Source organism: Rhinoraja longicauda, chromosome 11, assembly GCF_053455715.1.
Source record: "Rhinoraja longicauda isolate Sanriku21f chromosome 11, sRhiLon1.1, whole genome shotgun sequence".
NCBI lineage: Eukaryota > Metazoa > Chordata > Chondrichthyes > Rajiformes > Arhynchobatidae > Rhinoraja > Rhinoraja longicauda.
The window spans coordinates 41,367,351-41,381,785 of NC_135963.1; the positions used below are offsets into that span (position 1 = coordinate 41,367,351).

At 39.2% G+C, this 14,435-nt stretch overlaps 1 protein-coding gene across 2 annotated transcripts in view; it reads left to right on the top strand.

Annotated features, from left to right (window-relative positions):
- Window positions 1–14,435, top strand: part of cep350 (centrosomal protein 350) — a 130,040-nt gene that overhangs the window by 14,917 nt on the left and 100,688 nt on the right. For both annotated transcript variants that reach the window (XM_078407457.1, XM_078407458.1), the window contains exons 2-8: window positions 901–984; window positions 2,581–2,624; window positions 3,264–3,378; window positions 4,827–4,998; window positions 6,108–6,730; window positions 8,444–8,557; window positions 12,137–12,250. In XM_078407457.1, the coding sequence (XP_078263583.1) occupies window positions 909–984; window positions 2,581–2,624; window positions 3,264–3,378; window positions 4,827–4,998; window positions 6,108–6,730; window positions 8,444–8,557; window positions 12,137–12,250 (1,258 nt within the window). In that variant the 5' untranslated portion in view covers window positions 901–908. The remainder of the gene's footprint in view (window positions 1–900; window positions 985–2,580; window positions 2,625–3,263; window positions 3,379–4,826; window positions 4,999–6,107; window positions 6,731–8,443; window positions 8,558–12,136; window positions 12,251–14,435) is intronic.

Below are 14,435 nucleotides of genomic sequence, written 5' to 3' on the forward strand. Positions count from 1 at the left end.
ATATTTATTCAAATCCTTTTGGAGAGCTAACTGAGCACTAGTTTGCCTTAATTTCTACCTTCGTCCATGTGTAATCAGTATTTGGAGGAAGAGGTGAGTATAATGAGACCATACTTATCAAAAAATGTGAAATGTAATATATTTTGGCAGTTCTATCCATTGGACTGAGAAAAAGCCCATTGACCAATGCCTGGTAAATGAGGTAATTGTGCGGCGACTATTAATGGATGTGTACTGAGGATATTATTGGTGCTTCTCCTGTGATACTGTAGTCATGTATGTATTCTGGGCATCGTTAGCCGCTCATAGTGATGTTGCTGCTGACGCTGGGAAGCTTTTCCACTTTTTAAAAGAAAACTTGATTGGGACATTGCATGGGTTGCACACAGCACAATTTTTTTACCCTGCTGTGATAAAATGCCCCTCATTTTGAACACTCACCTTGCAGAAATTTGAAAATATATGATATAGGTTCTTGGGAAATGGAAATTTGCACCAAAAAAATGCCAGCAAATGAATCTGAGTCCAATATCAAGAGTATGGTCTATCCTTTGCCCTCAGAAACCATGATTTCCTGAGACCCATAATTCTCTCAAAACTCAGGCAATTTGGTCCTCTTTGATGTTGTGTTATTTAGTTTCTCCACTGGGCACTTTGTGACCTTGGAACATGCAAAAGACTGGCCTTAGCATTATTCTCTTATTGGTGGAACAATTCAAGATTGGAACACCAAGATTTGTTGATGTCAACAACATATTGACATATGTGCATATTTCAACAGGGCTAGTTTGAAGAAGGCACCTAAACTATCACTAGCAAATCGGTTTTGAAATTTGACCAGGAACAGAATTGGAATCCACGAATCAGTATCATTAATTTACTTATCTTTTTGTTTTTTAGCTAAGCTAATGATGTGGGGCAGCAAATCTAATGAGGCATCTCCACGAAACCAGGAACAAATGCAGAGCTGGGATCCAAGGCGAGGTATAGTCATAGTTTACTGAAGTAAATGGTTAAAAGCAAATGCAATGCAATGATATTCGGTAGTCAGATCATTAATCCATTATAACAGCATTAAGATCCTACCAATTATACAGTAATCCCTCAGAGCGGACCATAGAGGATGGGGCCCGTTATTGCCAATTTTCTGCTATAACCAAGTAAGGTATTATTATACAAGTGGTAGAAACAAACAGCTAGTTAATGAACAAAAGGACACAAAGTGCTGGAGTAACTCAGCTGGTCAGGCAGCATCTTAGAGGACATGGATAGGTGACTATTGGGAGGCAGTGCGAGCTTACTCCTTATTTCACCTTAGAGTGGTTGATAGTTATAGATATTCCAGGTAGAAAGTATCATTTTGCATCTCACTGATATTGTTCAAATAACTGGACTTAGATTTTTATTGCATTTTAACAATTGAACAGGCATCTTGTAAACAGCAACCAAAAGTCCTTAATGGGTCACCAGTACTTGGATTTGAAGTAAAAATAAAATGCTGAAAACACTCAGCAGGTTAGATAGCATATGTGAAAAGAGCAACAATGTTTCAAGTTGAAGGCTTCTTAATTGGGAAAGAGAGAGATGTAGTAATAGAGAAGATGGGGTACAATAGGATAGGCCAAAAAGATATTTCTGATAGGGCAAGGTTCGGGTTGCTGTGGGGCTGTTATTAAAATAATTGGAAATTAATGATGGCAGTGAGATGGCGCACGAGATGGTGTGGTGGGAAAAAAGCCATTGCATGTGGGTCAGAGCGATTGTAAATGCCCAACATTTCAGGCATTGATGGTGGAGTGAGAAAAATTGAATTAATATTGCATATGCATAAACTACACTTAATCCCTATCACACACTCTCATTCTTACCTAACTGTTGACTCCTGCCAAATAAACCAATTCTGATGGTGGTCATCCATTTGAAATATTGACTCTTTTACTGTCCATTAGAACTGCTTGGTTGATCTTACACAAGTCTGCATTTCATAACTTTTATGTTTCTTTGATTTTTATAAAACTGTTCTGATAAACCTATCTGCCAAGTGACTTCTAACAGCTTATCACCATGACAACCCTGCCTGAGTCCTATGAACAATTTCCCCTTACTTATGCATTCTTTTTCCACCCTCTCTGTACCTTTAAAACACTTTTCTCTTTCCTAGATCTGACAAAGGACTTCAATTTGAAATGTTAATTCTCTCTGCCGCTAAATCTGCTGTGTTTCTAGCATTTCTTTTTGAGTTCCAGCATCTACAGACTTCTATTTATCACTTGGGTTTGAACTCCGGATAAAGTAATTACCCTACTGGTAGTTGTCGCAAACTGTCGATGTCCTGGTATACTATGTAAACTTGATATTTGATTACGGCAAATCCTGCTCTCACTGATTTAACTTACTAACAATTCTATTAAACTCCAAGAGGAGGCCCCTTTAGTACTGGCTTTTTAATAATTACAAATACATCAAAATCTTCTAAATTAAAATGGATAAGAGTGAGGAAGTTTATTGCACCTCATGTTTAATTAGAATTTGGGAAAAGTTTGAAGATGTTATAAATGCAATTTGGTTATTGTGTTTTAGATGTGGCCTCTGCATGGGATACAGTCCACCAGACTAAAGCTGCTGTAAGTATCTCAATGCTTTTTACTTGTGATAATTCATAGTGTCCTGAAATGGGGCAGTCGTTCTGCAGGGTGGAGGTGGTATATGCTCTTGTCAATATAGATTTGCTCATGTTCTGTGTTATACTCCAAAAGTTATTTATGAATGCTCTTTATGCAACAATTTGTGAGTTAGTGACTGAGTTAGTGTTTTGGATTATTCACGCTTCATACTTTCCCACCTTCATGCTGGCCTGCACATTTCATTCTCTTCTTCCTTGTACATAACTCTCTAATCCTATTCACTTTTTGTTTCCAGTTTTTATATCTATATGTCTAGCTTTCAGTTCCAGATTTCTTGTGCTCCTGTCATCTGTCTGTCCCCTTACCATTTGTAACATATTTTAGCCCTCTGCACCAAATTGTACCCTGTGCTGTTTTAATCTTTCAGGATTTCTAGGGCCATCTTCTATTCTAATGGCAGAACTGCAAGGTACCTTGATCTCTCTGTAAATTTTTCTTCATCTACGCAGCTTCAAAAATGTTGCTCTTTAATAGTGTTCTCCTGATTTCTGCATATATCAGATGTAGAACAATGAAGAGTTTAAGCATGTTTTGCAATAATCATGTTATTTCCTTTAAATATTTACTTTTTATTTGAAGTTGCGACACATAGAGAACAGATTGGAAGCTGTTCCTACCAGTACTGCTGTCTTGGATACTGTGATGGACAACAAGAAATCCTTGGGCAGTGCTACCAGAAAAGTCAGTAGGAAGGGTAAGTGGAAAGGAAGTGCAGAAAGCAAAATCATTACTTGAACATAGAGCAATGGTAACCATTTATCACGTGAAAATTTTTAATAGCTTCTATGAAAATGCATCCTGGAACAGACCTTGAGGTTGAACAGTTATATTTTTTCTCCAGTTACAGTAAAACACCAATAATTTTCTTCCTGACTGTTGGGAAATCCTGATCGTTTGGCATCTAGCATACCATGTGTTGATTCCTGTGCTCCCTTCCAATGCTTTGGCCCTTGGTTCCCATGCATGCTACAATCTGACCAAGTTCATGGAAAATTTGTAATAATTTATATAATATAAATTTATTAAGTCCTTTTAAATAAAGTCAATTTGGTGAGCAATTAGTAGGAATAATGTTCCAAAAGTCCAAAGATTCTGCTGGTTTTGCGTCACCAATGTCCTGAGTGTTCCAGATTATTGGCATATTTATGAATTGGGGGAACTGTATGTAGCAATATTTGGCTGTATTCTAGAAGAATTATTGAAACATTGAAGCTATTAAACCTCAAGTTGTGGATCTCCGCCCTACCCTAGTCCCACTCCCTCCTGTGATGCTCCCCATGACTTTCACATTTTATAATGGTCTATTTCCAAATGCTTGTCTTTGCAGTGTTAGAGGTAGGCTTGAAAGTTTATTTGAATCTCTGAAGGTTTTTTGGCTAATATTGTTGTTGGGTCTGAAATAGACTATTGAAATCATGCTAGAATTTACTTTTGTGTTCGTTGTGTTTCTTTCAAGCTTAAGTAACTATTATGCAAAAGTAGCACAAGCCCCACTCTGCAGACGGAAGGAACCACATGCAGTCATGCGGCAATTTGTATAAGGCATACTGACAAGATTCAATCTAAAATCTTTGACCCAGCTCTAAGAACACGAGGTTCACTGAGTTACATAGCATATATAGTTAGTTTATGGTGTCCAGTTTTCTAGTGTGAAATATCTGTTGAGAATTATGCTATTGCTAGTTACTGTTCATCTATGTCATTGTGATAGAGGTTGCTAAGAGTCATGCAAGAACAGACTAATTTCATCCAAAACGCTCTTAACAAATTAAATTAGCTCCCGATCTGCAACTTTTCAATTGTAAATTTTCTTCATGACATTCTTCCCTTTCATTCTATTACCTATATCTAGTGTTTTTCTATGATCTTCCACATGGAATTTCTTGGGTTTTGCTTTAATGTTTGAGGTTCATAGAAGTAATTACGTGCAACTGCCATGGCTTGGATTTGCGTATGGCAAAATGCTCCCAAGCATCTCAAACTCCAAAGAAAATTTTGTGGTTATGTATTTGGTCCTTTCACTTGCATTTGATAGAGTTGCAGTGAAATAAAAACTATAATGCTGACTGTGTTCAATTTCAGTTATGTGAGGGGGGAAAATGTATGCTTTTTGTTTAAAGTTCTTTTTTAAATCCATTTCAGATGGAAGGTATGTGGAAGACTCTGTGGGGAGTGCTTCAGCTGGCAAGTCCAACAGTCGCAATAAATTGCGAAAGGACAAAATGTCTCGGAGCCCCTTGAGATCTACAACCTTGGAAAGCAATATTAAGAAGAACAATCAAGTAGAATTTAGGGATCCTTTAGCTTCATATAGGTATGTTGAGAGGTATGTACTTTCACCTCTCCTATAATTATAATGTGAACTGTGCAAACTTGTTACGTGCCCATTGCTCTCTCTCATAACAAAGGCATTGCAATGTCAATACTACCAGTGATAGACTATAATGAATTAACACAAGTTTTTGTTCTAAGTATGGACAATAGAATGACTTATTGGGAGCATGAAAAAGAGAACTGAGCTCACCTCCAATTATCCTGGACTCCTTAACCCTACTTTATCTGATTACATCTGGAGTTGGTGTGGTTCAAAGTTATGGATGATTGAATAATGCTAAATATAAACTGGTAATGTTGAGGCTGACTACTTTGTGGGTCATTGATCAAAAATCTTATAAACTGGCATCATGTACAAAAACCTTAATCTTTGAATCAAATGCTGTATCTAGTGTGGGAATCCCAGATTAGCAAGATTTGAGGACGAGGAAAATAATCTTGATCAATACCAACGAAAGGATTCTAAGATTGCTTGGAATGAATATAGAAGCTTGGATCATTATTAGTGCTGTGCAAGCAAGGGGATCTGGCAAGGGTGAACTAAAGGGGAGGATGGAAGAATAGATTTTATTTTTGCAGTGTGTTTCCCTTCATGTAACAGTGGCAGAAGCAATATCTCTAACTGCATTTAAAATAAAAGTTTGGAGGTAGACATTTTTGGAGAGTATTCATCCAAATTAGGGAATTAACATAATGGATGTCTCCTATGTGAGTATGAATTGGCATGTTTCCTTAGCCTTGAATTCCCAAATGCTGAAAGCTGAAGTTTCATGTTTATGCAATGTCTATCTGAAGTTTGGGACTAATGTGTCAATTTGCATAATATTGTTGCTTTTGGCAACAATTGCCATTTTCAATTAAGTGTCAGATGGAGGAAAGGAGCTACTTTACAAAAAAATGATTGAGTACTTTTTCATGTTTTCTGAACATTTCAAAGTGTTCTTAACAATATGTTCATAATTGTGTGGTCAAATGTGATTTTTCTTGCTAAGTATTATTGCTGCTCACAGATGATTTATATAATCCTTTTTGTATAATGTTGAAAGTACAGTGAAATATCAATAATGGTAATTTGTTCCATGGTACCAGGGAATTGGATGGCAGTATCCCACCCTATCTGACTGCTAGCCAGCTGGAAGCACAGCGCCTCCTTTCCAATTTGACCTCGAGTGAAGCCCAAGAGACGGGGAGTGAAACTCACCAGATGATATATGGGCGAGACAACCAGAGTTACCACAGTTTGGATAATGATAGCACACGATCATCTGTGGTGGACGATACTGTGGTGAAATTTCTCAATGACCAGTTAGCACTTGATACCTTGCACAACTCTGCACTTTATAAAACTCTGAGCCAAGATGCACTGGGACAGAAGGGTGATAGCATCAAAGGCTTCCACACTAAGGCAGTGAGCTATGATGTGGATGCAAAGAATGAACGACCTTCAGAGCAGTCTCAGCTGTCTTCCCCGAGTTCCACATCTGAATCAGTGATGCAGAGACTAGAGATTATGCGCAGGAAGCAACATGATGACAAACTTGAGAAACTGAAGGAGCGGATTAGGAAGCAACGGGAGCATTCAGAAGAGTCTATCGAGAGGGACCGGCATCTAAACTTCCACGAGTTGCCTGTTGTACTTGGTGTAGGTACTGCAGCTCCAACGACTAAAGTGAGAAAGGTTGCTATAGCACCACCTGCTCCATCCTATAAAGGTACAACTGCCATTACTACACTGTTTTATGTTCCTTTCCATCTCCTTTTCTGATTATGGTTGTGGTAGGATACAAGTAAATCTTGCAATTGCAAGTGAAGGAGCCAGCTTGGTTTCCAAGATACTGCTGACATGTACTTATAAAGTAATTGTAATGTGAGGAAAGTGGCAAGCAAATTGTGCATAGTGAGGTCTCTCAAACAGCAGCATGATTTTCAATGGGCAATTTAGAGATGTTTGAGCAATAAATATTGTCTAGGATAGGAGACGACCTCCTACTCTTGGAGTCGTGGGATATTTTACACCACTTGAAAGAGCAGCAGATATCCTATTATTTTATTTTAAATGGTGCCTTTAACAGGAAACTCACATTTGTGCTTCAATAGTACATCAGCTGAATATTGGTGACACATTTATACAACATATAATATTATTGGCTTCCAGCTACAACAAAGTGTGTTCAGTGTTGACCTTGAGTGATCTTTGCATGAAACTTGCATGTTTTCCCTGTTTCCCATAAGTCCTTCAGTTTTCTCCAATATCTCAAAGTCATACATGGTGGAATTAATTAACCGCTATAACTGAAAAATATAGTGAGTTAAAGGGTTTTGTTCCTGCAAATTGCTGTAACATTGCGTACCAACTTGCATTCTATAATCATAATGCAATATTGGTGAAATTGGTGTACCAATGTGAATTTGTACCTATGCCAGTTTATAGGGCGACTGAAAAGAAATGAGGCATAGTCACTGCAACAGTGGACCTTGAAATCAAACTAATGCTTTCCTCAGAATCTTGTGTATCACTTTTTGTAAACCTGACACAACTTGCAGCTGGTTTTCTTTGTGCCACATTGATTTACCTAGGTAGTTTCAGCATTTTCGTGCTAAAGACTAAATATGATCATATTTCATTAACAGAAAAAAATCAAGATAAAATTGTCATTCTAATTTATAAAATACAATAATAGTGGTTGGAATATTGTCTGAGTAAACCAGAGAACTGCACATATGATCTGCAGGTATGAGTTACGATTCCATGATTTGAACAGGAGAAATATAAGTAGTAAAAAGCATTTATCATAACTTTTTTCTGATTTGTTTTATTTGAACTGTCATTAACATGTCGCATTAACTCAGTTTTCTCTCTCCACCGCTGCCTCCAGCTTTTTATTTCATATTTCCATCAACTGCTTTGTTTTGGATTTCACATGGTTTTATTTCTGGAAAATAAATAAAACTGAAGATGCTAGAATATGGAACTTAAATAGAAAATGCTGAAAGAACTCACTCAGTCAAGCAAGATCTGTAGAAAGAGAAATCAGGGATCCTTCATCAGAAACAATAAATGGTTTATTTTTGTAGAGATGCTGCTTGACTGACCGAGGCTTCCTATTTTTTGTTTCTTCTTCTCTGTTCCTATTTGTCTATTTGCATCTCTCCATGTAATTTATGATTATATGCCTTCACTGTGCTCAAATGATCCAGGACCATTATTTTCATTTGGATTCACTTTCAATCTCCTTTCTGTCCAGCCCTCCTCCTCTTCAACTTAACAGGATTGTTTTCATATTTTTCCAAATTATGATGGAAGATCTTCAACTGAATATTTATTTCTCTGTTTTATTGCTTTTCAAGTTGTTCTGGGCCTGGTTCATGAATGAGTTTTATTTTTATAGGAAGTTAAAGTATCATTACCTTTACTTTCATGACAGGTTTCAATCCTACAGAAATAAAAATTCGGACTCCTGATGGCAAAGTATGGTGTGAAGATGAAATACACAATATGAGTAAGGATCTGTACCGGGACTTCACACTCCAGTTGGCAGGTAAGAAACTTTCTCCAGAAAATTGCATTAGGAGGACATTGTACTTCCCCTTCATTTTGTCCCACCATTCTTAAGATCATGGTTCTGAATCTCAGTTTTGGAAAGAAATATATAGTGAACAGAAGGAAGTCTTTCCCCAAGGGAAAATCAAACCAGCATGCACAATATTGTGGATTAAGTTCTAAATTTTCTATAGGTCTAGCCTATGTAGAGGAGGCCTCATCGGGAACATTGAATGCATGAATGAGGTAAGAGGAGGTGCTTGTGAACCTCTGCCTCACCTGGAAGGACTGGATGGATGAGAGGGCGGAGATACAAGGACAGGTGTTGCATCTGCTGCGGTTGCCAGGGAAAGTGCCCAGGGTGGAGGTAGTTTGGATGGGAAGGGATGAGTGAACCAAGGAGGTGCGGAGGAAGTGGTTTCTGCGGAAGTCGGAAAGAGTGGAGATGGGAAGGTGTGAGTATTGGTTGGATCACGTTGAAAGTGGTGGAAATGGCAGAGAATTATATTTTGGATGCAGAAGCTGGAGTGGTGAAAGGTAAGGACCAGGTGAACTTTATCCATGTTCCGTCTGGGGGAGTGGGAGCGAGAGCAGAGTTACAGGACACGCAGGAGATGTGGGCGAGGGATCCATTGAGTGAAGGGGATATCGCCTTTGCAGGTGGGACGAAGTGTAGGCATGATCACTGGCAGTTGGTGGGTTTATAATAAACATCAGTTGATGGCCTATCTTGTGATGAGACTAAGATTAAGAAAGGGGAGAGAGGTGTCGGAGATAGTCTGTGAATTTTAGGACAGGGTGAAAGGTAGTGGAAAAATTAATAAAATCCCCTAGTCTTAATTTCTTAGTTTCCGTCGCATTTGCTCCCAAGATGAGACTTTCCATTCTAGGGTGTCTTTTTTTATGGTTTCTCCCCTGCTGTCATAGATGGGTTCCTCACTCGCATCTCCTTAAAGTCCTGTAGTTCTGCTCTCGCCCCTTCCCCAGATGGAACAAGGATGGAGTTCCTCACGTCCTTGCCTTTCATTCCTTCAGCCTTCACATCCACATATTTTTCTATATTTCCGCCACCTTGAAAGTGAGTCATCCACCAGTTACATCTTTCATCCTCGCCCCATTCTGCCTTCCTCAGAGACTTCTTCCTCTGCAACTCCTTGGTTCCCTCATCACATCCTACCCAAACTTCCCCCTCCCCAGGTACTTTCCACTGGAGTTCACATGCACCTCCTCTAACCTCGCACTGAATTTGGTGTTCCCGATGTTGCATCTTTTACATTAGGGAAAAGCAAGTGTAGACTAGGTTCGCCGAACACTTTCCCTAGGTCGCCAAGGCCTGCTGGATCTCCCATTTTAACTCCCCTTCCCATTCTGAACTTTCTGTCCTAGCCACCTCCATTGCCAGAGTGAGACCACATGCAAACCAGAGTAATAGCACATCATATTCTGCATATTCATATTCTCCAATTTTTTAGGCAACTAACCTACAAATAACCCCCCCGCTCCCTCCCCCCCCCCCCCCCCCCCCCCATACACATCCACTTCTTCCTTACGGGGTGAAGGCAAGAGAATGGGATTGAGAGGGAGAATTAGAGGCAGTCATGATTAAATGGTAGATTAGACGATGGCCTGAATGGCTTAATTCTGCTCCTGTGTTTTGTAGTCTTGTCCAGCCTGGTCAAGGGAAGCAAATTTCATTGCCTGGAATACATTAGTGAACTATATTGGGTTTTGCCTAGATCGGTTGGTTTCACAGTGATCAAAGAAATGTGACCGTTGTAGTCCAGATTCTTCTTTAACTACTTGAATTTATATTTTTTGCTAAACATGATGAGATTAAAACCTTTGATTCTTGATCAGTGAGCTAGCATGTGGATGCTGCTGCATTATTATAGCAAAAGTGAGTCAGTAACATCGCCTTAGAGAACAACATTTGGACAATTTAGTGTAGCTATAGGTTGGCAAATGCTCTTGAAGCCCTCCGTTTCTTCCTCGACCGTAGAACCAGCCAATCCCCATCTACTAACACTCTCCTCCGCCTAGCAGAGCTGGTTCTTACCCTTAATAACTTCTCCTTTGACTCCTCCCACTTCCTCCAAACCAGAGGCGTAGCTATGGACACTCGCATGGGCCCTAGCTATGCATTCCTCTTTGTCGGGTACGTCGAACAATCCCTGTTCCGGACGTACACTGGCCCCTTCCCCGAACTCTACCTCCGCTACATTGACGACTGCATTGGTGCTACCTCTTGTACCCATGCAGAACTTACTGACATCAAACACTTCACTACCAATTTCCATCCTGCTCTTAAATATACTTGAACTACCTCTGACATCTCCCTACCATTTCTGGACCTCACCATCTCCTTCACAGGAGACAGACTAGTGACTGACATCTACTATAAACCCACTGACTCGCACAACTATCTGGACTGCAGTTCTTCCCACCCTGTCTCCTGCAAAAAGTCTAACCCCTACTCCCAATTCCTCTATCTACACCGCACTTGCGCCCGGGATGAGGTGTTTCACACTAGGGCATCAGAGATGTCCTCATTCTTCAGGAAACGGGGCGTCCCCTCTTCCATTACTGATGAGGCTCTCACTAGGGGGCTCTTCAAGAGGGGGTGTGGCTGCGTTCTGCAGCTGCGGCTCACCGGCAGTCTCTCTGAACATTGACTTCTCCAACTTTATAGTTCCTCTGTCCCTCTCTTCCCCTCCCCCTTCCCAGTTCTCCCTCTATCTTCCTGTCTCCACCTATATCATTCCTTTGTCCCGCCCCCCTGACATCAGTCTGAAGAAGGGTCTTGACCCGAAACGTCACCCATTCCTTCTCTCCTGAGATGCTGCCTGACCTGCTGAGTTACTCCAGCATTTTGTGAATAAATATCTTTGATTTGTACCAGCATCTGCAGTTATTTTCCTACAAATAATTCACAAAAGCATTAACAAATACAATAGATTTCTGTTGGTGGAAACCTTAATTTAATTGATGTAACGATCTGGAGGTGGGGAAAAGATGAGGAAAAAAGATTTCCATTCAGGATGAGACGAGTGTGATTAGTGAAGAAAGTGATGTTTGCAGATTTGTCATGGAACTGGGAGGTGGGTTAATGTGTAGAGATGAGTGAGCAAGGGAGTTATGGAGGAAATGGTTCTTACAGAAAACTAAAGGATGGCATTCTCCTCTGTAACTGTAGGAGATGCAACACTTGTCCCTGCACCTTTCTCACCACCATTGAGAGATGATGGTGAAACAGACAGGCGAGGCAAAGATTTGCGTGCACCTCCTGCAACTTCTGCATTCAGTGCCCTCTATGGATCCCAAGGAAATGTGTGTTTTAAAAAATAGAAAATGACACTCCTGTTATTGGTCCATTATATTAATATGTTTAACGGTGCAATGTCAGCCGATCTTGATTGCAAAAAATATTTTGAAAGAATCCATTCTATTAAAATTCTAATGTGTAGTTTGATTGCTTCCCAATACTGTAGATTACTTGAACTAAATTGTAACCAATTCAAATTTGCCACACATAGTCCCAACAGGAGAGAACTCTTATTTTACTTTCCATTGTTGACAGACGATTGTAAGACGAAGGAAGCGGCAAGTGAAAAAGCCAGAGAGAAGAAAACCATTAAACCTGTGCGTAAGGTACAGAAAATGACTCGATCACCGAGCCCTGACACCAAACCAAGTGAGTAAACCACATATTCATCTTTTGAATGCTACACTTTGATCTGCTAAAAGTACAAACTGTAAACTTTGCCATAAATTCCATGACGTGGAAACAATGAAATAGGCTAAATAGCACCGCAACATTCAGCTGCAAAGACGCAAATCATTTTAGAAACCAAATTAAATCCAAATTCCTGGCCCTTTTAGTTTTCCTGTTTTGCCTTGCAAACTGCTTTAACTCCAAGTAGATTTGGCTCACCACTATAAAGTAGCTCTGATTGAACTGAAAATAAAACAAAAACCTGTTATTTTTATCCCAGCTTCAGTGACTGGATATATTTATGAATGAAGATGCAATTGTAATCGGAGTTGATGGTAGGGTCATCTGGAAAGTGTTCACATCTGTGGCCCACAAATTGTAGTTAAGGAGACAAAGTTTGATTGTTTTCAGTTTATTATTTTTCAAAGGAAGCTTACATTCTTTAAAATCTAATTGAAATAAATGTCATCTACCAGGATTTCCTTAAATTATTTATTCACAATGTACAAGTTGCTACTCTAAATTTGACGAAAATGGCATCAGACAAAATTAATTTTCTTTATTATTTTTTAATATCACACGTGTTCTCAAATATCTTTTGGAAAGTGATTAACTGAGTCAAGTATGAATTCCATTCTTAATGGTATAATTTGTATGAAAGAATTTATTAATTAAGCATATTAACACATAACACATGATGGGGCTTACACCAGTCTCGTAGTAATTAGTCTTTTCAAAAATTATAAGTTGTAAGAATGTTCCCAGTTATCGTTATACTACTAAAATTTGAAAACCAGACACAAGGATATATTCACTTGTCTTTCGGATATTTTACTATTAAGAGTTTTTTGTAAAAGTAACATTAAATTGATACCTTATAGTGAGGCAATATGTAATCTTAATTTGTTCTTGCCTGATATTTTGGAAATCTAATGTATTTGTGGTCACATTTGGAACAAAAATCTCTAATTCTAAAAAAGACACAAAGTGCTGGAGTATCCCAGGGGGTCAGGCGGCATCTCTGGAGAAATGTGTAGGAAGGAACTGCAGGTGCTGGATTTACACCGAAGATAGGCACAAAATGCTGGAGTAACTCAGCAGGACAGGCATCATCTCTGGGTGACGTTTCGGGTCAAAACCCTTCCTCAAGATATGGAGTTTGTATCGGGAAAGTAATGCTGAGCTTAAAAAATGTGAGGTCATCCATTTTGTTACATGAAGCAAAAGGGTACTTTTTTTTATGGTGATAGTTTCTGAAACTGTTCAAAAGGACTGGGTATCCTTGTACTCCATTGAAAGCCAAAGTGCAGATGCAACAAGAGGTTGGTAATTTTTATTGTGAAAGGATTTGTTTGCAAGAGTAAAGGGATTTTATTAGAATTATCAGTCTTTGGGATTACAATTGGTATTGTGTACAATTTTGATTTTATCTCAAAGCATTTCCTTTGCCATACAGGGACTGCAATGCAAATTCCAGAGTATTGAAGCTTTAGTGTACATCACCTATTGGCATGCATAGTAATATATAATTCCTTCTAAACTAAGGCCTGTTAAAAGCGGGGTGCAGCTCCTCCCAAGGCTGCCTTGATCCTAATAAGTATTCTTTGCTTGTCATACTAGATTTTGTGGAGTAAGCACTAATGAACAAACATGCATGGAATTAAGTCTCCCAGCTAAATATAGTGACAGCCAGCAGCAGTGAGCATATCCTGTCTCTGAAAAATAAAACTGGGGGAGGGTATTGGCTGAAGTGCATGCCACCATTTATGGATGGCTTACCACCTGCTAAAAATAGCCTCCAGCCTTAATGCATGCACAGGCTAGGCTTTAAATGCTTCTTGCTATTATACCAATCTCTGTAAATTATTTTCTCAAGCAATTCATTGGCAGGAATTGGATGTTCCAGCACTTATGGGATGTGGGTATTAATGTCAATATCACCATTTATTCCTCTGGTGGCGAACCTCTTAAAACATCTCTAATTAATCTAGATTTATACTCTTGCGGCAGTCATGGACAGGGAGTTCCAGGATTTTTAAATCCATCGAAACTGAAGGAGCAACAATATTTTTCTAATTCAGCAAGGCTTGAAACTTAGACGGGTGTGCAGTCATGACAACCATCTTGCTTTGCATTGCTCCAATCATTAAAGTATTTCCCCTTG